Genomic DNA, 26,661 nt, shown 5'->3' with positions numbered 1-26,661 from the left:
GTCTGTAACTGTTAATCTATATTGTTCCGCCTCTAACAAATTCACTACTTGATCTACCTAGTTCTCATTGGCCTTATTTAAAATTAAGATACACAATTCAGGCAAACATATCTAACAGGCATAATTGTTTTACATTAGAAGGTAAGACTAGATCCAGTTGATTCTAATATAAATGTGGAAATCAGATTGGTCTACTTAACCCATTAAAATTGTACATAACTCCTGCAACTTCTTAAGGAGAACACCTGCCAAGTACTAACAGTCTATTACTATAAACCTAGATCTGGTTAGTTTAGGGGGTTGGCTTCTTTCACAGTACAAATTAACAGGTAATTTTTCAAGCAAGGTTTACCTTGGCACTCATTAATTTCCTCAACATTTATTGAGCATCAACTCCATGCCAGGCATACATCTTCTAGATGGTGGCAAAAAAAACCCACAAGCTGTGCTTTCAGTGAGTTTTCAATCCAGGAGACAGTAAAAATAATTTTTTTAATGGTCAAACTGAACTGATAGGTGCTACTAAGAGAGCTACATTGAAGCTGCCAGCATATATTAACAGAGAGACTGACTCCCTCCATTAAAGGTGGTCAAGAAATGGTTCCCCTAAGAAAATGATTCTTATGATCTAACAAGTAAGTAGGTTCTAAAGAGCCAAACTGTGCAGGCAGGCAGAGATGGGGATAGCGAGAACAATCTTGGCAAGTCCAAAAAGGATCCGTAGGAAACCTAAGGGAAAAAAAGATCAACCATGGTTAGGGTTCAATGTATGGTGCGGGAGCCAAACAGTTGCTGGGCGGTCACGGGCCTTCAAAGTCGTAACTCTTTTTGTTTTAAGAGTAACTGAAGAGTTCTAAGCAGAAGGTTGCGTGTTCAAACTAGTATTTGAAAAGACTAGCCTGGTGCCACATGAAAAAATGAATGCAGAAAGCACGAGGAATTTATTCTTCGAGGAAGGCTATGTAGGTAGGTGGTGAGTGAACAGTGTACCGATGTTTAGAAAGCAAAATCCATACAACTGGGTGATGGGGTACATAAACTGTGGACGAGGTCATTGCGTTGATTTCAAATTAGGTATTTTTTAAATGGCTAGTAAAATAAATGAAATTAGGCCCATTTGATTCCAAACACGGAGACCTATGCATAGATCTGTGGAGTCAGCGTGGTTATTTCTTTAAGTAAAAGTTTCCTTGCATTTTCATGGGCCCTGCGAAAATGCTCTCTGAAGCGTTATGGATTGGCGAAGGCTCGAACAAGCAACGCCCGAGGAAAGGCGCTTGGCCCTGAATCACCAACGATTGGGTCTTGAGAAACCTGGACTGCTTCGAAGAGGGCTCCATTCACCGATACAGGATGGGGGCCCTGGAAGGTCCCACAACTCTGCAGTCACGTCAGCTCAGCGGCGCGGAACGCTCAGGAAACCCTGGACTATAACCCAGTATTCACCGGAGCACAGGGACTGCATTCAGGGGGCTAGAGGCACCCCGGAAGCTTAGATCAAGCCCCTCTCCTTCGCTACGGTGGCCGGAAAGGTCCTATTTAGGCCTTGACTAATCAGTCGAGTCGGCTTGGAAGAAAGCGCACGCGCACTGCGTACTTCTCAGCTCTAGGACGGGTTCAGTTCGACGCCAGTACACTGCACGGGTTTAGGGTCGGCTGTCACTCTCTCCGTCCACTGCTCCCAAATTTACTAGGAGGGCTCGGTCACACAGCAAGTTTTTCCATTGGTTTAGAGACGGGCGGGCCGGCCCTCCCTCGTTGTCGATTGGCTGCCTGTTCTCCGCAAGGTAAGGAGGCGGGGTTTGGGCGCCTTCAGATTGCATCAGCTGGTCGCTTCCGGGCAACGTGTGTAAGCGCCGGGATCCTGTGGCTGCGGTGCAGCTCTGACCGTTCTCTAACTCCTCTGCAGCGTCGCTTTTGGGTTCAGTTTTCTCTTGGTGGTACGCTGATGTCCGAAGAGAAGGCCGGTAGCCCTTCAGGGAAGATGGGAGATGAGGAGAAGCCGGTGAGCCGCCCGAGTGGGGTCCGGAGGGGGGCGGGGGCTCTCCTTGGTGCCCGTGTTGCCCGACCGGGCAGGGGCGGGAAAGGAAGGAATCGGCCCGGGTATGTGGGGTGGAGGAACTCGAGGGGGACGATGGAGCTCCTGGACGAGTCAGAGCCCTCTTTGGGGAGGAACTGTGCGTTCATACAGTAGGGCAGGGCCTTGCAGCTCCTCTCTAGGTCCTTCTTTGCAGATGAGGAAACTGACCCTGAGTGAGAGACTAACTCAGGGCCACACATCTAATTTGAATTCCAAACAGAATGAGAATCTAGAGCCTTGGACTACCAGACTAGTGTTTTTGACTCACCTTAAGCGGGAAGAACACTGCAGTAAAGAGCTCCAGTTTAAGGAAGGGAAAACTGCGTGCCCGAAATCTGATCCATTGCAAGTTTGGGTGATTTATAATAAATGGTGGAGGCCAGATAACCCTAGCTGAGCTGACAAAGTCTTGAGAAGTTACACATTTCCCCCACCTGGTGCTGGAGGCATGCCCTATCACAGTCACACATGCTCATCATTCCCCTAAGTTTGATGTCATTCATTGCCTGGGAAAATATCCCGGGTCACTTTCACTCCATCAAGTCGATACAAACATCAGGTATAATCTGCCAGGCCTGTGCTGGGTGATGCAGCCAGGAAGGTAAATAGGACCTTGAGGGCCTCAGCCTGGAGCGTGAGAGACAGGAAAACGGTCATTTTACAACGTTCATCAACCCTGTAGGACTACAGAGGAGGAATAACTTTATTCGACTTCAGAGGACTCTCTATAGAGTTGAGTCTGGAAACCATGCAGCTGGGCAGGGCTTCCTAGGTAAGGTAGGGTAGCCAATGAAAAGGCACATTGGAGGTGATGTGTGGCTAACGAATACATGATTTCTCCCTTCTGTAATAATAATGACACAATTCCTAATACTTAGTGCTTTGGGTCTGGTACTGTATTATGAATTACATGCATTAACTCAGTCCTTATCATAGTTGTCATTGGGTTCTGTTTTTATCTGTATCATACAGGTGAGGAAACAGGCATAGGAACAGGAAGTAACTTGCTCAAACCCAGTATTCCCTAGCCAATATTTATGACCATAGTGCTGGCCTGCCTCCCATCATCTGCCTGGGAACAAGTCATGGACAGCTAGTTCATCAAACTCTTAGGCTCTAAGGACATACCCATCCTAGGCATCAGTCTCTGGGATTGAATATTCTTAAACTATATCCTGCAGATACTTTTCTTTCAACTCCTAAATATCCCTTAGGAAAATAGTTGTGTAGCTTCTTGTCACAATCCAGTTCTGGTTCCCAACTTTTGGGTTGAAATTTTAGAGTGTTTTTACATAAATATATAAACTCATGTATTTTTGCTCTGTTTTCATTGGAAATAGAAAATGGTTGCTCATCATCTTCCCAATTGTTGTAATAAAGATAGAATGAGTCATAGAGTTCTGGAGACACCTGTTTTATTGTCTCAGCTCTACTGCTTACTAGCTTATACAAATGGGCAAATTACTTAGCCTCTTTGAACCAGTATCCTCATTTGTAAAAGGAGAAATATTTAGAATACAGAAAACCTGTGTTCATATCCTCCCTTTTTCCCACTAGTTTTATTCATTTGGCAAATATCTATGTGACCAAAAGCAAAATCATTTCATCAGAAAAAAAGGATTATTTGATTCCTTTTCCATTTAACTGAACAGACCTGGAATTAATGTTTACTCTTCCTCTTACCCAAGTACTTAACTAGTTACATCAGTTCTGTAGTATAGCAGTCATATAGAGACTCTTTAACCTTGTTGTTTAGATCTACTTAATTAGAGTAGATTTAAGTTTTATGCCCATTATTCATCTGTTGACTATAAATGAATCTTGAAGCTTTTTATGAAATCCAGAATCCCAGAGCGGGGGATGGAAGGGGGTGTTTTATAACTCAGCATAAAATTAGGAGTCATTTATTTTAAACTGAGTTAATTTTTTTAATTATGCAAGTAATATATTTTATAAAATTCAAAAGAACAAATTGTCCAGGTGTTAAACAGATGAAAAGGAATAACATACTGATACAAGTAACATGGATGATCTTAAAATCAAGAAAGAACTGAGAGAACCCATTCACAAAATATACCACACAGTGCATGCCTCCATTTATATGAAACGTCCAAAACAGGCAGATCTAGAGAGACAAACTAGATTAGTGGTCGCCAGGTGCTGGGGAAGGTGGAAACAGGAAGTGGTTGCTAATGGGTACAGGGTGTCCTTTCAGTGTGATGAAGATGTAAAGTTTGATTGTGGTGATAGTTGCACAACTGAGAATACACTAAAAGCCATTGATGTACATACATGGGTGAATTGTGTGGTATAGGAAAATGTCTCACCAAAACTAACTTAGAAAATATCAGAGATCACAAACATGCACAGACCTACAGTAAAATCCCTCCTCCCTCCTTCAGGTCCCCAGTTCTACCTTCAAAGTTCCTTCAGTGTTGTGATCACTTCCCTCCTTAGAATTGGCCACTGTCAGCACATGGATGGGTGTTGTTCCTGTCACTTACATGTTGTATGAACCTAGAAAAATCATCTTTTTCCAATTTAATATTATCTGTAAAATGGGAATAATAACAATAGCCCTTTCACAGAGTTGCTATGATACCTAGATGTGATTGTGTAAGAACTTTGTAACTTATAAGACTTTTTATAGTGCAGTTTGCTTTAGGATGTTTCTCTCTGAGCAGTCACAGTGATGTAAGTAATTTATTTCTAAAAATCTCCTCTTTGCATTATCCCATAATGTAGTTTAGGGTGTCTGGACCTCAACACTGATGACACTGATAAGTCTTTGTTGTGGGAGGCTGCCCTGTGCATTTTTGGCTGTTTAAAACATCTCTGGCCTCTATCCACTATATGACAATTGTACCCCTACGATGTGACATCCATGATAGTCTCCAGACATTCTCCAATGTCTCCTGGGGGGCAGAATTGCTTCTGGTTGAGAACCGCTGGTATAGACCAACTCTGCCACTGGTTGCCTTTTTGTACAGGGCTTACTACGTTAAAGCTTTTTCTGTGACTTCATGTATTTCTAATTGAAGTCCACATTCCTTCTGGTAACTTTAGTTGCTTCTGTCTGAGCCATTAACTGACATTTTTTGTAAAACATCCTAAAACAAACTGCACTACAAAAGTCTTACAAGTTACAAAGTTCTTACACAATCACATCTAGGTCTCATAGCAACTCTGTGAAAGGGCTATTGTTATTATTCCCATTTTACAGATAATATTAAATTGGAAAAAGCTCTGAGCTTAAACTCAGAAAAAACTTTGATCAGTTTTTTCCTCTCCCTTTTTCTTTTTGTCTTTCTTTTAACATTTCTGACAGTCAGTTTTTATGTAAACCTAAAAACATTTCCTTCATTCTCAAAATTCTCAAAGTCCAGCCTGTTGAAATCACCATCATTCAAAGTCTTTTAAAGCCCTGACACTTACTGCTGCCCTAAATTATGTGACATCTAACCATAGTGCTGCAGCTATGATCTTTTCTTCTCTAGGAGTTTCTATATATATACCTTAGCTTCCCTGGAGAGATTAAATTTGCGTGTTGTAGGGTTTGAGTCTTATTTGTTGCTTCCTTAGGATTTAACAGAATCTATGAGCACAGAGGCTCTTGGTCTTACTTGTGGGTGGATATGTATTTGCATTAGGTTGTTTTATTTTAAGGCAAATACTGTTCCTAGATAAGTTCTATGCTTCTTTGTGGCTATATAATTAGTATATGTCCAGGTAAACCGGAAGCAAGAGTTACAGGAACAAGCCACATCAATGAAATTTGATGACTTGAGCATTATCAAGTAATCCCTCTCCACTTTTTTAGGAGTTGTCTTTATTCAAGTTGTTAACTTGTCTTTAATGGAGATGAAATTTTCCAGTCTTTCAAAACCAGATTTGTAGGTTTTTTTAAATAGATGCTAAGAATAATATCCCCCTCTGGGCATAGCATGGAGTGGTGTCAAATTGGATTAAAATATAAAACCTTTCTTTCTTTTTTACTTATTTAGATAGGTGCCAATGAGGAGAAGCGCAAGGAAGGAGGCAAGAAGAAGAATAAAGAAGGATCTGGAGATGGAGTTCCAGCAGAGGTAAATGTCTTAGGACTCTTTCAATCAAAGTTTAACAGGTAGCAGGAAAGATGTCTCAGACTTATCCTGTGTAAGATTCTCATGGTTTACATGGGACTGAAAGATGGCACTAGATGGAAAAATCAGAAGAATTAGGAAAGTCTGAGAGAGGAAAAAAGCTTTGTACTTAATTTGTTACTGAAAAAGGAAAACAACATTGAACTATGATTCTAAGGTAATCTGTGGGGTTAGATATGAAAATCAGAGAACAAAAGTTGGAGAGAAAGAGACTATGGTAATTACTCAGTTGCCAGATTGGATGTCTGATCATTTCATTCAGTGAGCTGTTAAGGGGTAGAGCCTTACTGTTTTAGCTCATATTGAATACAACAGACACCAAAGAAAGCCCATTTCCTTGACCCTGTCCACACTGTTTCCATCAGGACCTACCACTAGGGTTTGCTTTTAAGCTAGGGCAAAGCTAGAGGCCTCTCAGGTTGGTAGAGAAATGCTTTCAGTTCCCCAGGGCTTACACTAAAAAGAACTGGTATCTAGAAAGTCAGCCCAGAATCAACCTGCTTCCTGGGTATTCTGTTTGAGGAGGCTGTTCAGCTTGTCTTCCTACTTCAGTTCTGTAGTTGAACTTTTGTGAACTATGCTTCATTTTTGTCTCTATAGTCATTGCACCTGGTTTATTGGAGACTCTCTAGAAAACTACCAGAGTGCAGACTCTTTTTGAAAGTATACTATAGCCTGACTTTGAAGAGCTGCTTTTATAAATGCTGTGTTGCTAAATTTATAGTGCTTTCATTTACTTAAGGGTAAGTTTGTAGATGACCAACAACCACTGAGTGTTTCCTAGGGCCCTACCTAACCTTTTCTCTTAGATTTATCCATTATATCCCACTGTAATTGTGGGGGAAATTGTTTTAAAATTTGTAAATAGAAAAACGTGTATGTTTCCCAATTTCTTATTCATACTTTAAATACAGTATTACATGTTACTATATCACAGCTTGAGAATTAGCCTGGAAATAGGAAACAAAAGGTATAATTAGTGAACTCTTCAGAATGGAAAATTTTAAGTATGAAATGTGATCATATATGTTGTAAATGATCTGTCTAGAAAAAAGTTTACAGTGAGATGTCCACGGCCTTTCTTCTCTGTGCTTCCATCATTTATGTATTTGTCCTGTTCCCCTTTTAAGGGCAACATGTAAATTTTAGTCTTCTCATATCCAGGGCCTGGCACAGAGGGTATCTGCTCAGTAAATGTTGAATGAATTCAGTTTGACACTTAAGTCTGATTGGGAAGTGCCAAATGGGCATGGAGATAAACTACAGTACGATACAGAGAGAGGGTCGATAGGTAGCCCTGTCCTGATGCTTCCAAGTCGGTAGGTCCAGGTAATGTGCTTCAGCCTGAGGGGTTCAGAGCATGGTTGTACAGTGACAGGCTCTGAGCTGAATTCATTGGTGCTTCACCATTGAGAATTATGGACCCCTGTGATAATTTAATGAAAAGCTTCCTAAGAGCACCTAAATGACTAGAGAAAGGGAAGGACTGCTGCCGGAGGGACCTGTGAAGGGATTAAGGCTCTTCTGGTTCAAAAGATGAAGACTGAGAAAAAATATGTAATGAGAAGGAAATTTGTGAAAGGGGGGGAAATGTACTACTTCACATAAGATAAACTGACTTTTCCAAGGAGTTATATTCAAACAGGCTGAAAATGTTTTTTTTTTAGCATGGCTGTCTTTTAATAACTGTGATATTTAGAGAAACATTAACCACTGAGGTTGACATAGTGGTTGACCACGACCATCAGAAAACATGGTACCCAAGCAGTATGGCCAATTAATCCATGTAGTATGGTTGATTTTTGCTTTCTATTATTACAAGTTATTTTCTCAAGGATTAGATACTACCTTGTACTCCTTTTAGATTAAGTGGGTTATGTTGATATATATATGTAGAATTTGGGGTAACATTATCTAAAATGAATAAGTGTCCAAGCATATACTAATATAACATTATTATAGCTGATTGATTTAAACCTAAGTGGAAGATGGATGCTCATAGTAAAAGTATGCCATTTTCTCTTTGTTTTTGTATGTAGCGATTTTTAAAAAAATCTTTAGAAATCCATGTTTTTCATTATCCATTGTATGTTTTAATTTTTATAAATCCATGTCATTTTCAGTTGAAGATCATAAATTATGTAGATATTAGTGGTTTGTCCATTTTGTGACCCCAGATTAACTACCTCCTTTTCGAATGTTTTAAAGACTGAAGTCTGTGACAGCAGAGGAAGTCAGATATTTAATTATTCTCTTTGTCCTTTCTTTGCCAAACTTTTGGGAAACTCAGGGGGTGTTTTATTTAAAGTGTTTTGGTTAATTTATCCACTACAGCTAGTAGTATTGCATTATAGCTAGTCTCTTATATTTACCAATTAAATACTCCCAAGAAAGATGGTAATCATGGTTTCTTTAAATTCAGTAATTATGTCCCTTGAATGAGAGCCCTTAAGTCAAATAAGCTTATAGTTGGTTAGTAACAATTTATGGGTAGACATATAGTCTGACTAGTTGCACAGATCATCCTTGAACAAGACTGAAACAGAATGAAAAAGCCACCTGGTCTTTATTTCCAGTATTGTTTATAGCTGTACTCATAGATCATTTAATTAGAAAAGACCTTAAGGGAACCTCTTAAAAGAAAAAAAATCACCTTCTGCAAATAATAGCAAAATGGTAATAATTGTCCATTTAGGATGTTGGCAGCCCAGATGTTTATTGTTATTTATACTTTGCAATTTTTAAAAGATGTCTTAAAGTAAAAAAGAAGAGGGCATTTAATTTTTTTTTTTTTACTTTGATTTAGGGCACGATTAAGGAAATGCTTAGTGATTTTGGCAATAGATTTGTCACATTGAATTATTAATTATGATTTTCGTAGGTATATTTTTATTATTTCCTTCCCTTTTCTAAAAAGGAAAGCAAGAATTCACTGATTATTTATTTCCTCATTTGTTGTCTTGCAGTTGAGTCCTTGGCCTGAATATATTAACACACGTCTTGAGATGTATAATAAATTAAAAGCAGAACATGATTCCATTCTGGCAGAAAAGGCAGAGAAAGATAGCAAGCCAATTAAAGTCACTCTGCCTGATGGTAAACAGGTCGATGGAGAATCCTGGAAAACTACACCATATCAAATTGCTTGTGGAATTAGGTATAAGCTACATCTGCTATGCCCGTCTATTGTTTGTAACTAAATTTTTTTTCTTATCTTGCAAAGTTTTATCCTTGTAATATTTTTCTTTTACTGTTTAATGTTTATAATGTTTAGTTTACATTATTTTTGAGATTTTTTACAAATCAAAATGATGTGGGGCTTTCTAGTCAAGGTTCAAGGTTACTTTCTAAGACAGTTTACTTTGGTCTTATCTTACAAAGGATTTTGTATTACTAATTCTTCTATTTTGAGCATAAATGCCATAAGACCCAGTAGACTGTGTTTCACTGATTTTGACTTAAATGGCTCAGTTTTGAAGTTAAAAATGAAGATAAGATCATCTCACATGGGAAAGTTGAGAAAATAACATGATACATGAAAAAATATATACTATTTTTATAAATCCAAAGAAGGACCATATCTAATCTTAAAGTTAAAACTTTTATTGGGTTGGGAAGAAGTAACTGAGAATTAGATGCAAACTCTGTAATAGGGGAAATGCTTTCTTAATCTGATGTGATTGGGATCAATCAATAGTTGGTCTATCAGAAAATGATGAAGTTGGGAAAGCATAAATTAATGCATATGTCTTATACAAGGCTTGGCAAACTGTGGTCATACCTGTTTTTGTACAGCCCAAGAACTAAGAATGATTCTTAAATGGTATGAAAAAAATAAGACAACTAAGAATATGCAACAGAGACCATGTGTGATCCACAGTCGAAAATATTTATATGGTTCTTCCCAGAAAAAGTTTGCCAACCTCATCTTAAACATTTTAACTTAAAATGTGTAACTATATATTTATTCAGTAACTATATATATATATGTATGTATGTGTGGGTGTATATGTGTGTGTGTGTGTGTGTGTGTGTCTGTGTTTAGTTATTTTATCCACACCTAACTTGATGATAATTTTTTTTAGTGATTTGCCTTTGTCATGTCTTCCCAAACATTCATCGTGGTTTTTACAGAAACCACAGTCCCCTTGTTGTAACATTATATATTTCTATTTCTATTTATTTATACTGTTTAATTAAATGTTGAGTTGAACCTCATGTAACCACCATGTAATTATCAAAAGTGGTTCATTATCATGAATTTAATATTGTTGAACCTAAGACATACACAACAGGTTTGGGAACCAACCCAGCTGATTATGGTAAGCCCACTATGCAATTGGTTGGAGGAGAAGCAGTTAGGCTTAGAAGTAAGTCATGAGTCTCCAGTGTACCGTAGACATTGGTTAGTACTTTTTACAAAGAAAATGGAGTGCTTCAGTTAATTTGACCAGTGCTTCTGTCTAAAGTACTTCCACCTTACCTCTAAGGTGGTAAGAAAGAAAGTTGTAATTCCAAGCAAGTTAACATGTGAGATCATAAATAACTAAATAGACCTTTAAATATCAGTTCAGCCTGTTATTTTAGAGGCAATTTTGATTAAGAGATTCCTGCATTGTTACACACTGAAATTGTAGCTGGTAATAAAATTCAGGCTCTTACTAGTCTAGGAACTTTTTCTGTACTGCTACATTATTGTCCTTCAGATTACATTGTAATTTCTCATGTGGTCAATTGGAAAATGATTTTTTTGAGAAATGAAAAATTCTAAATTGAATTACATAAAACATTGAATAGCTTTAGAGCTGGAGTTAAGTCACTGATCTGCAAGTGAGGATGCTTTACAGCAGTTTTACAAAAGTCCAGGATAACATCTTGTTCTGTGAAAAATTGTAACATGAATAATGGACTGTTTAAAATTTCAGGTGATTAGTGGTGAATATGAAAGGAAAGAAAAAAAGGAAGCTTGCTCCATTTCCTTCAAAAGGTTTTCCTTTGAAGTTTGGTTTGGAATCTTAAAGTTTGGCTTACTATATCCCTTTGAAAAATTGAAATAATCCAATATGGTCCGTGTATTACCCATATTTTCAAAGGAACTCTCTTGCTGGCATCCCAAGGCCCCATTTTGGACCTTAAGATAAAAGTTTTCTTCCCAAAGAATGTAGAGAATATTAGTTGCCTTTGGATCAGTTCTTTAATCTTCTGAAAACTGTTTTACACCAATATGATAAAATACATTTGTCTCTGCCAAATCCATGTATTTCTTGTGAAATGTGTATATTTTATTCATTTATTCATGGCTCCACTTGATCTCAGGAGGAAAGAAAACATTGGATATAATAAAGTATTAGAAATTCAGTGAATTTGAAAATGGGATAGGAGTTGTTTGCATTCTGTATGTGCTTCTGTCCTGATCCTTAGTGGGGGAGGTTGTCTTAACTTGGTTGTACTTACAGAGCAAGGAGAGAGCCACCCAGTACCGCAAATCTAACTAGCTTAAGCATTCTGGTGGTAGGTTCATGGTAGTTCAAAGGCCATACACTTTGTCTTCATAGTGTATTTATTGACTGCTTTCCTTGAGTTGTCTAGACTATTATAGACTGTCATTTCTCTAGCTGCACATTCATATCAATAGTCTTACTAACCTTACTCAGTTCTGCTCTAACCACACAGGTTCCTTAACCTTAACTTGCATGTCAGTGTATTACCTCATCTGGAGTGCATGTCTTCCCCCTTTCCTCCTGTCCAGATCTTCTGATCCTTCAGCCTCTCATTATTTTATCCTCCAAAGCCTGTCTGTACTACTCTGACCTATGTATGCTGATTTCTGCTCCTCAGAACTCCTGTGACTTTGACATTTGGTGTGGTCTGGCATCTTATTATTGGTAGTTTGTGTTGTGTACTGTGTACTGTGTGTCTAGATGACATTTTTTTCCACATTATAAAAAGGTAATATTGAATAGTTCTTTATTTTACCTGTGCATTTGTTATAAGTAATACCATCTTAGGCATTTGCAGAATTTATTCTGAGATTAGCTTTATCTCTCAAAGCAACGATGTTACATATTTTCAGCAGAAGGAAGAACAGAAAAGCTAGTTAGTAGCCCCTTCTTTTTTCCCTTGGAGTCCAAATAGCTTGGCTTTCTGGAAAAGTTATCTGGAGAAATTAAAGGATTAATCAAGCAAGTAAAAATTGTTTATCAGAGATGGCTATGTTTGCTTAAATAAGAAACATTACATGTCAAATAATAGTGTTCTGAATTTTCAGGATCTTCTAGTTATAGTCTTGGGTACATTTTGGGACCTTACTGCTTTTTCTTTTTTATTTCAGAAAGATACACATAAATCAATAAGCAATGTATGTAGCATTAATATAGAATACATGTAGTGTTTATTTTCCTGTTCCTCTTCTCAGATTACTGTTCTGCTACAAAAGATTCTTTTTAAGATTCTTATGTTTATATATATATGTATATTTTTTAAGTCAAGGGTTGGCTGACAACACTGTTATTGCTAAAGTGAATAAAATTGTTTGGGACCTAGACCGTCCTCTGGAGGAAGATTGTACCTTGGAGCTTCTCAAGTTTGAGGATGAGGAGGCACAAGCAGTAAGTTTTTGTTCAATATTCATTCAAGGTGAAGATTCACAGTTGCAGTCTTTTCCAGCTTACTACCACTGCCATTGGAGGCCAGAGTTTATTGAAGTCTCATTGTCATATTTGAAATCATTTTGTCTTTCATTTAGGGAACATAATAAAAGTGCTTGCCTTATGAAATTAAGAGGTACTCTAAATAAATTTATTTTCACTACTAGATACATAAATGGGAAAACGTTCTGGGAATTCATTAAGATTTTATTAAAAATTGAGTAAGCAAGTAAATCAACACTTAAGCAAGCTGTATATGTTTAACAAATAAATGTGAACATTACTTAAAGTGTTCCCCCATTGAACAGTTGATTTCCATATTTTTTCTCATCTAAAAATACAAATCTGCTGAAGCATTGTAAAAATGCACCTGCATTTGATGGCAAGGTTTTTTTCCTTATTTTACCATGAAATGGTTTACCATATAAGGGGAAATAAAACATTTTGTTTTATTCATGATAGTTAACTTCTGTATGTGTATCAGTGGTTTTCAGATGTATTCTGGATTCCTTAAGTTTTTTAATGAGAAATTTAAAAGTCATTTTTGAACATTACTAATAAATACTAAAAATCATTGCTTTGGATTTTTCTGACTCATCTGAAAGGCCACCTTAAAACCAGGTACTGCCATTTGGTTTTGATATCCATGTTTGTCCTTGTATTTTATAATTGTGTTGTGAGGGCAGTTGTACCACCTTTGTTGTTTGGAGCCAAAGGAAAAACAGATGTGATTCTTAAGTTCCACAGCCAAGTAAAGGCTGGGCACAGAACACAGGATGTAGGACTGTGGGCACATTGACTTAAAAAAAACTCTGAGCCACAACAATCAATAAGGCTGTCACATTGAGTGGCAGTGTTCAGGCAACAAAATCTATCTTATTTAATTAATGATGCTAATTTGAATTTAATTAGTTTATAAACAGCTAACTCGGGTCATTTCTAAGGTACAAATACAACTTAGTAATTAGGATCCTTTTAAATTATTTTGGTTCTGAATAGAATCACACCATAGTTTATAGATTTATAAATTTAGATTTTCATGTCTTGGGTTTATTTATAATACAGTTATGTATCTCTTCCAAAGCAGTTGTATTAATTTACAGCTTGCATGCCCAGAGTCAGACCATCCCATTTTTCTTCAAATTTTCAGGTATATTGGCACTCAAGTGCTCACATCATGGGTGAAGCCATGGAAAGAGTCTATGGTGGATGTTTATGTTATGGTCCACCAATAGAAAATGGATTCTATTATGACATGTACCTTGAAGAAGGGTAAGTTATATGACAGGATAAAGAAAAATAAAATCTAAATTACTATCGGTCCATATAGTATTTTTAAAGAGTTCTCATTAAGAGAGGAATTATATAAAACTCACTCTTTCCCAGTATCAAAATATGAAGTATTCTAGGAACTTATGAAGTAGTAGAGGCCTTAGCGAGAACTCTATTCTAGATTGATGGAGGTAGAGTTCTAAGTTATGTTGGGAAATGAAATGAAGCTGGACCTCTCCTCCTCTTGAAACCTGGTCATAGGGTTGGAGCGAGGGTTTACTAGTGGGCGCAGTCTCCGTTATTACCAGAGTAGAAGCTACTGAAAATATATAAAAATAATTAATGAGAAGTGTCCAGTTTAAAATTGTAATATATGATGCAAAGGTCTAATTTTTTATGTTAAAACCCTTCAGCTATTTTAAGGACACATTCTTCTAAGCTATGATGTGAGTAGAATGGAATGAAAAGAGATTAATTATACTTTCTTCTCCTTTAGTGGTGTGTCCAGCAATGATTTCTCTTCTTTGGAGGCTTTGTGTAAGAAAATCATTAAAGAAAAGCAAGCTTTTGAAAGACTAGAAGTTAAGAAAGAAACTTTATTGGAAATGTTTAAGGTAAATTGAGCTGTTACATAAAACTCTCACTTTATATCACTTTAATGTTACTTGAAAATTTTAACAATGTTTTTAAAACATGAAATATTGATGTTTATATTCATAGAATGTCTTGATAAGATGTACTTTGAGTTATATTTTAGCTGTAGTATTTAGAGGTAAAAACTAAAGGAGGGTTTTAAAAAAATAATTTTTCCTATTTTCAGTACAACAAGTTCAAATGCCGGATATTGAATGAAAAAGTGAACACTCCAGCTACCACAGTCTATAGGTGAGAATATCAAATGTCATTAAATGTAACTGGTTTAAAAGTCATTTTAAGTGTTTGTTAAAATTCTTCTCATTTCATGTTTAGGTGTGGCCCGTTGATAGATCTCTGCCGAGGTCCTCATGTCAGACACACTGGCAAAATTAAGGCCTTGAAGATACACAAAGTAAGCAATGTAATTTTAAAGACTCTTTATATTTATCTGGCATAGGTATACATTTGAACTTTTATTGGTTTCGCTTTCTACTATGTTTCTCTTGCATATGTAAGCATGGATTATTTCTTACACTCTGTTGACTCTGCTGCCACATGTCACTAGACTCTTTTAGCTGAAATTCTCAAGCAGTGATGACTTGCCTTGCATCGCCAGAGGGCACGGGGGTGGAGGTTTGGAAGGGTCTCTCAAAATCTCCCAGTCTTGGGCCATGCTGACTCTAAGGGCTTTGAAACTTGCTGTTAAAATGCTCTTTATTTTTATATCAGAAGAATAATTGAGTCATTTCAAGATGTTTTTGCTGGCTTACTTTCCATTTTTGTTTAATCATCTTGTGAGAGATACTCTTGTAGTTGTCATGATCATGGAGTTGTGGTTTGAGTGGATATTAAGAGATGGACATTTTTGTTAATTAATACTTTACAAATTAAACATCCAGCTTTGTGTTGCAGAATGAGCACAAGTACTCTATGTCAGAGTCAAAGCAACTGTGAGATATTTACTACATGTGCACTTTTTTATGCCATTTTCCTTGTCATAAAGACTAATAAGAATTTGACTCTTAAGGTGGCCATGAGAAATAACATCTGACTCTGAAAGTAAGTGAGAAATTTACAGATTTGAATATTGTTTCATGGCTAATCCCTGTTTTCAGAATTCCTCCACATACTGGGAAGGCAAGGCAGACATGGAGACTCTCCAGAGAATTTATGGCATTTCATTCCCAGATCCTAAAATGTTGAAAGAATGGGAGAAGTTCCAAGAAGAAGCTAAAAGCCGAGACCATAGGAAAATTGGGAGGGTATGTTAAAAGGATAATAATGCATCTAGACTGAGTTTTCTTTATTTTCATTTGAAATTTAGTATTAAGTACTAAGTTTCTGTAGCTTTCAGCTATATTTTTTTTGTGCTGCGTCTTATACAAGCTTTAAATTAGTTACTGGTTGTCTACATTACCTTTCTAAAGATAATGCTCAGTACCACACAAAAATTCATTTTAAATACTTCCCTAGAGAACAAATGCTGATGACCAACAGTGTTCTTTAAAAGATGTATAACAGCGTTTCCTCGCTCTGGGAGATATGGAAGTCCCCTGGTCTCACTGACTTATTTTAAAGTGGTGGAAACTGAGTCCCAAAAAGATTGATCCACGTGTTGCCCATAGTGACATAGCAAGTCACTGATGGATTCTGTGGTGTCATTTCCTTTGTCCCTCTACCCCTGAATGTTTCCTAAACTAACATTTGATAAAAGCAACCTTCTCTAAAATGGTGTTCACTGTGTGTCAGGTGCCCTTAGTCATTAGGTTGGTCAAATAAGTTCCAGCAGTAAAGAAGCCAGCAAGGATTGGTGGGGTCCCTCCTGAGGACTTTGGGCATTCGGGACGCTAGAACTAAGAGGACATGCTTCTTTCACTGTGACCCAAAGTCAGCCAACTTCATCTCCATCTTCTGTTTCATGATCAGTATCTTTTTCCCAGTCTCCTTCCTGCTACCACCATTTAAAAAATAAAGGAAAGAAAAAAACACCCAGATTTTGGATCTTTCAGGAATTAAAACTATGAGAGCTCCTGTTGGGGATGGTAGATGAGAATTCAGGCCCCTGTTCCTTGTCATTCTTGAGTAAACTTGACGAGATTCAAGACTATAACAGAGAATGTACTTGTGCTAAGTTGTTAACCAGCTGCAATTCTGTACCATTAAATTGTGTACCAGAAATGTAAACATTTTCTTTGAATTGGGAGTGGCACAAATTAAAGTATGAGACATCATGACCATATTCTGAATCAACAACACTGAAGCTTATGTTGATGTTACACATACCTAAACATCTTTTTTTGCTTCTCTTTTACCTAGGACCAAGAACTATATTTCTTCCATGAACTCAGCCCTGGAAGTTGTTTTTTCCTGCCGAAGGGAGCGTACATTTATAATACGCTTATTGAATTTATCAGGGTAAACCACACTAATTATTTGCTTCTGTAGATTTAGGACATAAGTTGTTAATAAATGAAGTCTGCTAAAAGGAAAGATAATCTTGTATTTGAGAAGAAACATTTGACAGAATAAATAAAAATGGAAGTCTGATGTCTCATGTTTAAAAAATTCTTTCTTCCTAATAAATTATTTTGTCTATGTACACAAGAGAACCTGGTGAGCTTGAAGTGGGACCTGTAACCCTTTAGCTAGGATCTCTGTGTGTTCTATGACCATTTGTTTGTATTTTCCTTAAGAAAGTGTGTTAGTTTTTACATAGCTTTTTTTCTTTGTAAATTATGAAATGTTTCAGGGATACATTTATGGAGAATAGTAACCATCATCTGTGTACTCACCACCTAATTTAACACATATTTACATTGGGCTATATTTACTTCAGATTTTTTATTGAAATAAAGTAATATATATACAGTAAGGGGAAAAAAACTCCATTTGGGTCCCCTTTCTGATCCATTTCCCTCCTTTCCTATCAGAAACTATTTTGAAGTTAGCATGGATTCTTTCTGTCCATGTTATTTTACATCTGCCCCATATATATATGTACCCTAAATTTTTACATCTGCCCCATACATCTATATACCCTAAATTTATATGCTTCAAACTCACATATATGACATCTCATTATGTATCAGTTTGCAATGTGATTTTTTTTTTAGATAAGTACAGATCCAGTTTGTTTTTGCTTGTTACTATTCCATTACATAACTGCCACCATATGCCCATTTCTATATTGGTGGATCTTGATGTAATTTCTGATTTGCCCATATTAGTAATCATGCAGCAGCAGCAGTATTTTGACAAGCCTCCCTATATACGTATGCAGGAGTTTCCTCTTTAGTATATAAATCCAAGTGGAGTTTCTAGATTATACCATAAGTGCATTTTGGTGGTATAAAATCGCTATTACATTTTTACCAGAAGTATGAACTTTGTTTTCCTACATATGCATTGTGTTTGTTTCGTAACAGAGTGAATATAGGAAACGAGGATTCCAGGAGGTGGTCACCCCAAATATCTACAACAGCCGACTCTGGATGACCTCAGGCCACTGGCAACACTACAGCGAGAACATGTTCTCCTTTGAGGTGGAGAAGGAGCTGTTTGCTCTGAAACCCATGAACTGCCCAGGGCACTGGTATTCAGCTTTAAGTTTCTGTTGAAAGTTTTTTCCATACTGCAATTAATCCTAGATCACTCTCCCTCCATTGAAAGAATTTTTGTTAAAAAAAAACAACATATAATCAGAAGAGTATTTAAGTATACAACATTATTGTGATATTATAAAATATCTTCTGTGCCCAACTAGATTCTCAAATCTATAGATGTTCAAGAATGGCCCTGGGATAACAGCAGTGAATAGGCAGAATGTAAAACGGAGACTGAATGTGAGGCATAGCAAATTCTGTAGATTTTTTTTTAAGAAATGTTTTCTATCAAAACCTGATGAATTGCCATCCTTTAGAAACCTTCTTGCCTTGAGGCTGCTCTACTTTTTATTCTCCTTGAAAGTTGGATGAAGGGCCATTTTGGCTAGGGAGAGGTGGGGCCACCAGTAGCTAAGTGCCTACGGCTCAGCAGCAAGGCCCCCAAGGCAGAGGAGGTGAGCGAGCACAATCTCCGTAAGGGACTGGGGTTCTAGGTCAGGGAAGCAGCCAAGTCCATTTCTCATCCCAGGACCTTCGGAGTTTCTGAAGCTCCTTCAGAATAACAGAACCGAAGCACTTTGGGGAGCAAAAAGGAAGCCCAGACTTTAGTTTCCAGTGTCACAAATGATTTGTATGCAGCTAAGTTTTTTTTTTTCCCCATATAAGCCTTAAAGGTAGTTCTCAAATTCAAGGACATACTGAGCACAAAGATTTGACTCCAAATTTGTAGGAATAAATTATTACTCTCTCTTAGTTGTGGATGGTTATAATTTATTTGCTGTTCTATTCATGCAAGTGCTCACATTATTTTATGAAGCCCAGAATTTGAGAAATGTTGCTTGGGTAGACAGCTAGAATCAGTGGCTTTTTGATAGCCTTTTATACATTAGTAGAAAAGCAGTTTTATTCTTGTGAAATTAAATATCAATGGGTTTTACTTTTCTTTCTCCTTTAGCCTTATGTTTGATCATCGACCAAGATCCTGGCGAGAGTTGCCTCTGAGGCTAGCCGATTTTGGGGTGCTTCATAGGAATGAGCTGTCAGGAGCACTCACAGGACTCACACGGGTACGGAGATTTCAACAGGATGATGCTCACATATTCTGTGCCATAGAGCAGGTATGAGACTCTTTGCTATCAAATACTTTGAAAGAAGTGTTAGGGAAGTCAAGGAAAATTACTACTTTGTCCTTTTATTTTATATAAAGATTGAAGATGAAATAAAAGGTTGTTTGGATTTTCTACGTGCAGTATACAACATATTTGGATTTTCTTTTAAACTGAACTTGTCTACTCGCCCAGAAAAATTCCTTGGAGATATTGAAGTATGGAATCAAGCTGAGAAAGTAAGTGGTGTTTTTCAGCATACTTGAATACTGTTTGATTGAAATTGGCTTATTCTATGATGTAAGAAAGCCAAGTATCATTAAATGGATAAAAGCAAGAGAAAATTGGAAATGGTTCCTAGGTTTGGGTAAGCTAGTTTTGTTCTCTATGATTTTGTATTTTAGAAATGATTGGATATTTTTTTTCAGTCTTGGAGCTGTAACCATGAAAAAAGGGGATATTAGAGGAAAGTGATCTAAGGTACAAACTTCCAGTTTTAAGATAAATAAATACTTAATAAGGGATGTAATATACAACATGACTATAGCTAATACTGCTGTATATCAGAAAGTTATTAAAAGAGCATATTCCTAAGAGTTCTCATTTTCTTTTTTCTTACTTTATAAGATAGGATGGATGTTAGTTGACCTAATATTATAATCATTTCACATTATATGTAAAGCAAACCATTATGCTCTATGCCTTAAACTTATATAATGATGTATATCAATTATTTCTCAGTAAAACTGGGGAAAAAGGGGTGGGCGCCTGTGTATGAATACATTTAGGTGGACAAAGTTCTAAAGCAGAGAATAGTGACCCATGAAAGTAGTTACAGGATTCTTAATTAAATTAGCCTGGAAGAAGGGAAGTTGCAGATGAGTAAATTTAAAAGTCATTTTGCTTTATCCTTAGCAACTTGAAAACAGTCTGAATGAATTTAGTGAAAAGTGGGAGTTAAACCCTGGAGATGGAGCTTTCTATGGTCCAAAGGTCAGTATCAAAATACATTTTGAGTAATGTGATTTTTATTTTGGGGTGAAGAAGAGATTACTTTAAAATAAGTAAAAAAAAAAGAGGGAAAACCCGCTCTAATATAACTACTGTGTTCAGCTTTAATATAGACAGCACCTTATAATAACCCAATCTTTTCTTTTTAGATTGACATACAGATTAAAGATGCAATTGGTCGGTACCACCAGTGTGCAACAATCCAGTTGGATTTTCAGTTGCCCCTCAGATTTAATCTTTCTTTTGTAAGGTGAGTTTCTGGTGTTTGCTCTGAATATTCTTCAGGAGCATATACGGGAATATATATATAGCAAAACAAACTCTTTTTTTTTTTTTTTTCCTTCCAGCCATGAAGGTGATGATAAGAAAAGGCCAGTGATTATCCATCGAGCCATCTTGGGGTCAGTGGAAAGAATGATTGCTATTCTCACTGAAAACTATGGAGGCAAATGGTAATTTTTGTTACTGATTTCTTCTGTCCTTGTTTTAGTCTGGACAACTAAATCAGTTATTGACTATAAGAAATGTCTACTGTCCAATTTAGTTATGCAGTGGAAAGGGAAAATGATTTCTATTGGTCACTTCTAATTAATGACAAGCTTCACTAAAAAATAAGGATTCATAGCCTAGACCCAGTTTTTTTACCTTTAAGAATGTTTGTTGTTAATTATTTTTATATCAGAATTTGATTTGTTTGAAGGTTACATGATATTTTCTAATTAGAAGTTATTATTCAGTAAGACGCATATTAGTTGTTTTGGTTGCTTTTTAAGTAAATTTAGGAATTAGTATGGTTTTGATATTTTTGTCTGACTGACTGAATAAGTTTTTAGCTTACCTTGCTCAGTATTGCTGATCATAATAAGCAAGTATTTTGACATCTTTAGAAGCTAAGTATTTGTTTTATTGGAAGTACAGACTCCAAACCAATCAACATTTTGTGTCTTGTTTCTATAAGGTTGTATTTTTGCTGGCAAGACATAAGCACATGACTTCCATTTTATTTTTTAAGTAGTTTTGTCTGGACGCATAAGGTTGTATTTTTGCTGGCAAGACATAAGCACATGACTTCCATTTTATTTTTTAAGCAGTTTTGTCTGGACGCACAATATCTGAGGGCAGTTGAAAGTAGCACAAGGTTATAAAAGCACCCTTTGTTTTGTCTGGACGCACAATATCTGAGGGCAGTTGAAAGTAGCACAAGGTTATAAAAGCACCCATTTTGGAGAGGCTGCCATATTGACTGTACTGATGTAAAGCTTTTGTGAAACGTTGTAAATCTATTTTATGTTATCCATCACAGTCATTTCACTTCTATTTGTAATTTGGTAGTTTAGACATTAAGGAGAGTTCGTCATATTTGTCAGTGAAGTAAGATCATCACTTTTCAGTTATATGTCATCAAATCAAACCAAATGTGGGAAACATTCTCCACCTGGCATCTAGAGGAAAGGGAGCTCCTCCACTAATTGCTCTGCTAAGCCCTGTGGTAGGTTGGGGAAAGGCCCACAAGTAGGGTAGAATTTAATGCCTACTCCAGTCTTTTCTCTGATGTAACAAAACAACTGGAAATAAAGGAGTGATCAAGAGAAGTTGTCCAGAAGCCTGATGTCTGCAGCAAAAGGAGGGTTTGACACTTGAAATACTGCAAAGGCAGAATTCCAGATGGCCATTTTTTAATAAGAAATGAAAGTACACTCATTTTTATCAAGTGGTGTCACCAGTTATTATCAGTTACAATTTGCTGACTGCAAAGTGGATCTTGAATAAACTGAAGGCATGGTTCATGTCCCCATAAAGAGTAAGTAATAAATACCACTTGAACAATGAACCACCAGTGTAGTTTAACAGTTTGTTACCCGCTGGGCAGCCAGTGCATGGTGCTCTGCTTCCTGATGTGTTGAAGTGTGAGGCATAGCCCCTGCCTCCAGTTTGCTTTGCCATCATATTCTTAACAAGACAAATCTTAGTCACAGATTTTCCTGATTTAGGGCTAGTTTTCTGCTCCTGAAACTCCTCCCTTTAGTCTTTATTGGACATTGAAAAAAAAAACAACTGGTTTTTTAAGTGGCCCTTACACATTTCAGGAAAAGATACTGAAGGGTAAACTAAGAAATGTGCCATCTTTGTTTAGGAAAGTGCCCAAATCCACATTAAGTATATTTAATTTCTTCCAAAGGCCCTTCTGGCTGTCTCCTCGTCAGATAATGGTAGTTCCAGTGGGCCCAACATGTGATGAATATGCCCAAAAGGTAATCCTAAATATGACTTTTCTTTAAATGTACTATGTATTGTTCAACTTTTCAAATCTTGTAAGCTTATATATTCTTGGTAAATCAGGGTGCTTGTGATAATAAAGAAATGTTATTATATTCAATCTGTGATAAGCCTGAATAGATTATATTGCATTTTTGTATGTGGTTCTGTGATCAGAAGACAGAACTTGGATAGTGTTTTGTATACACATGTATATTTTAGTGTTTAGCATTAGCAAATAGTGAATGCCTCAGTATGATACGTAAATGCAAATGCAGAATACAGTTTAAGATGCTCTTTTACTCAGAATAATTTTGCTTGTTTTCTAATGCAACTTTCTTTAACTACATGAAACTTTTTCAAATTAATGACATGCCAAACCAATGTTTTGCCCTACACACCAGAAAAGTACCTTATTAACAGATGTATAAATATCCATTCACACTTCATACCTTAAAGACTAGAACAATCTGTTCTCTTATAGGGACAGCTCCATATTAAGAGATTTCAAATTATTAAGAGTTGTGTTATTAAAAAGCATTGTTTCATCATCTCAAGCTAAAAGTAATAAATTGATTAGTTTAAAAAGATGGAAATCTAAATGTCAGTGAACAATACTGTAATATCAAAACCATGCTTCTAGATCATCAGAATAAATTGCACTTAGGTCTTAACTGTCTTTAAAAAATAACATCAAACCAGCTAATAAGCAAACCACTCAAACATCCTGTGTTGCTATTACTGTACACAGTAGTTGTAGTTACAAATGATGAGAATTGACTATGTTCCATGGTTAATTGATTGCACTTACCTTATTTGCATTATGAAAGCTCATGCAGTAGGAGAATGGCCCCATTAGGTAACTCATTTCTCAGTGGAGATACTTTTGACTTCCTCCCTTCTATTTTTTATGGGGGGTGGCATTTGGAATTATGCGCGGTTGGGGTTTTTTTTTTTATATTGAGTGGGGAGGGGTGGGCACTACTACTGATGCTTAATGATTGGAGAGCACTAAGTTGCTAAGCTACCTACCATTATTGGGCCATTTCCCCAATTGCAGAACAGCCTAACACATATACATAGGGCCCATGTTAAGAAACTAAAACGCTGGTGCTTTATTCTATAAAAGAGGTTACGGTTGAAAGTATAGTAGTCTTACGCTGGCACTCCAATAAACTAAGAATCTTTCTAAAAATGTGTGTGTTTGTAAAATTCCAACAAGTTCATTGGCTAATGATTATGAAGCATAACATCCTATCAGTGAAATAAAATGGTTTGTTTGGATTTTTTTGTCAAACTAGTGGGAAATTTAATCTAAACACAATTAAAAGTTTGGCATTGCTTTTTTTTTTTAGAAAGGACCAAAACATTCCTTACTTAATACACAAAGACTAAAAGACAATAAAGTGGAAATAGTATTTTTGAGCTGGGAGAAAGGTAGGGAATAATAATATCTACTGTAATTTGCCCATTTTAAATCCCTGGAAGTTTATTTCAACATATCTTGATTTGATCCTTGGCTCTAATTCATTTCCTTCATCCCCCTTCTTCATTTCATAAACTTTCTTTTAATCAAAAAGGAAGTCACTGTTCAAAAAGAAAAAAATTACTTTTTAATAATTCTCAAACTTGATATTTTATTTTAATAAATTATTCCTGTAGAATTCTGTTTAATTAGGTGGTTATAAAATAAATAATGCACTTACTAAATAATGTTGAAATACATTTTTACATGGCAATTTATCTTTCATTCTCTAGGCACATAAAAGAAACTATTGTTCTGCTTTTAGCCTTATTGTTCTATCAACATTTTATTTTTAAAAATGTTGCTCACATAAATAGCAGCAGTGTGGATTCCTGTCACCAACTTGTTACCTATTTGAGGGATCAGAAATACTGTATTCTCTGTTAGTGGATATCATCATTGGATGTTAATAGGAAGACTGATGAACAGTTTCGTGGCAGCCACATAGGGAACTTAAGATAGGTTTGCAAAAGGATTTCTTTCATTTTGAAATATATGTTTTAAGAGAGCTGATTAATTTAGCTGATTGCCTGAATTCTGATTTTCAGTTATTTTCTGAAACATTTATCTCTGAAGAATAAAATATGTTGTTTTGATTTTTGAAAAGGTAATCCCAGATTACAAATTACTAATACATACTTCAGTATATCTGTTAGCATTCCTTTTTCAGTACTTTTATGATGAACCAAATAATGTAATAATACAAATATTATTAGTTACTAAATAATTAGTGTTGAAAGACATTTTTATGTGGCAATTAAAAAAATGCTTAAATGAAAGCATTTAAGGTCAAAATATAATTCTTATTTTAGATCTGAAGAATTCTATCTGTTTAAATAGGTACGGCAACAATTCCATGATGCTAAATTCATGGTGGACATTGATCTGGATCCCGGCTGTACATTGAATAAGAAGATCAGAAATGCACAATTAGCACAGTATAACTTCATCCTAGGTAAGAAAAGAAACTTCTCAAAGAAAATCTGCCAAACCTTGGGAAAACACTGAAACTTAAGCTTACTTTTATATAAATGATTGTGGTCATCTATTTAGTTCTTTCCAGTCCTGATGCTTAAACTTTCAAGTTTATTGAGTTCATATAGAGCAAAGGAAAATGTTGGCATGAAAAAAATAATCTTTAAAGTTTTGTCTAAAAATGTTCTCTCCTTCTATTCATACAGTAAGTTTTTACTAAATAGGCTGGATGAAGTGAGTCAGTAAACACATTAGTTTTAAGCATTGCAAAGTGTGTTTTTAATGAATTGATTTTTTTTTACTTGGTTGTTCAATTATACACGGTCACTTGTACATTTTAATGAATCACTAGTTACGGGGTGGCTTTTAGGTCCTAGAATCATTTCTGTTCAAATGTTGGATAAGAATCCTTCCACCTAACAAAGCTTTGTGCATTTTGTTTTAGTTGTTGGTGAAAAAGAGAAAACCAGCAGTACCGTGAATATCCGTACAAGAGATAATAAGGTACATGGAGAACGTACTATTTCTGACACCGTTGAGCGGCTCCAACAGCTCAAGCAGACCCGCAGCAAACAGGCGGAAGAAGAATTTTAACAACTTTGCCCAGATTGGCTCAATGGAAAAGGATAAGCAGTGTTTCTATAACACTCACTTTTTATTCTAGAAGCGTCAATTTAAGCTGAACTTGGATAGGTTAGCAGTCTGCACAGGTGGCTGTGGGAGCAACCTTTTTTGACCTAGAAAGTTTTTAGATAATGAGGATTTGAAGGAGGTAATGTTTAAAAATGCATTAAAATGATTTATTCATTAACTATTTGAGCACTGGAAATAAACAGTAAGGACTGCTTTAATGCACTTTGGGAAAATGTTTTGTAAATTTAATGCAATTGAAAAATTAAAATTTTTAAATTTGATCAAAGTAAAAGACTAGCATTGGATTATGTTATAAAAGCTTTCATTTACATGACTTTGAACTGCTCTGTTCTTCACATACACACACACCTACCTGGAACAAATTGTGTGATTCAGTATTTATCTTTAATGTTTTCTAACAACTGTGATGTAAGCTCGGTGGAAGGGGACAAATCTACAGTGTATGTTGTTCTCAAGTGGCCATGAGCAGGGGGCCTGCTGCTCAGCTGTAGGACAACATCTTGTTGGAGTGTTACTTCACCTCTTTGGGGATGTAAACCTTTTAAAACACCAACCATGGATCTAACATAGAGTAGATCTGCACAAGTTTTTTATATGAAGGATGAGTTTTCAAAGAAATTCATGCTTATAAGCAGACTGCTTTGGACCGTGGAATCCCTTGTTAGACAAATTCCCTCATAAGAGTGACTTTTAAATATTTCTACCAGTGAATTGTGATTGGGAGAACACAAAAAAAGGAATTCTGTGGATGTATA

At 36.2% G+C, this 26,661-nt stretch overlaps 1 protein-coding gene and 1 long non-coding RNA gene across 2 annotated transcripts; both read left to right on the top strand.

Moving 5' to 3' along the window:
- Positions 1 to 1,829: 1,829 nt before the first annotated feature.
- TARS1 (threonyl-tRNA synthetase 1) lies at positions 1,830 to 26,177 on the top strand. Its single transcript, XM_036926614.2, has 19 exons — positions 1,830 to 2,005; positions 6,085 to 6,165; positions 9,189 to 9,379; positions 12,707 to 12,830; positions 14,020 to 14,141; positions 14,638 to 14,755; positions 14,962 to 15,026; positions 15,111 to 15,189; positions 15,893 to 16,039; positions 17,094 to 17,192; positions 18,203 to 18,369; positions 19,335 to 19,497; positions 19,587 to 19,724; positions 20,401 to 20,478; positions 20,646 to 20,746; positions 20,844 to 20,948; positions 22,676 to 22,748; positions 25,118 to 25,232; positions 25,698 to 26,177. Exons 1-19 carry the CDS (start codon positions 1,949 to 1,951, stop codon positions 25,844 to 25,846), a joined length of 2,172 nt encoding a protein of 723 aa, XP_036782509.2. The 5' UTR covers positions 1,830 to 1,948; the 3' UTR covers positions 25,847 to 26,177.
- LOC130682004 (uncharacterized) lies at positions 20,955 to 22,664 on the top strand. Its single transcript, XR_008995298.1, has 3 exons — positions 20,955 to 21,454; positions 21,531 to 21,634; positions 21,701 to 22,664. It is a non-coding gene; the product is annotated as an uncharacterized LOC130682004 (long non-coding RNA).
- Positions 26,178 to 26,661: the final 484 nt, after the last annotated feature.

Source organism: Manis pentadactyla, chromosome 2 (genome assembly GCF_030020395.1).
Source record: "Manis pentadactyla isolate mManPen7 chromosome 2, mManPen7.hap1, whole genome shotgun sequence".
NCBI lineage: Eukaryota > Metazoa > Chordata > Mammalia > Pholidota > Manidae > Manis > Manis pentadactyla.
Note: the sequence above shows the minus strand (reverse complement) of the source record. Positions and strands in the feature narration are given on the sequence as shown.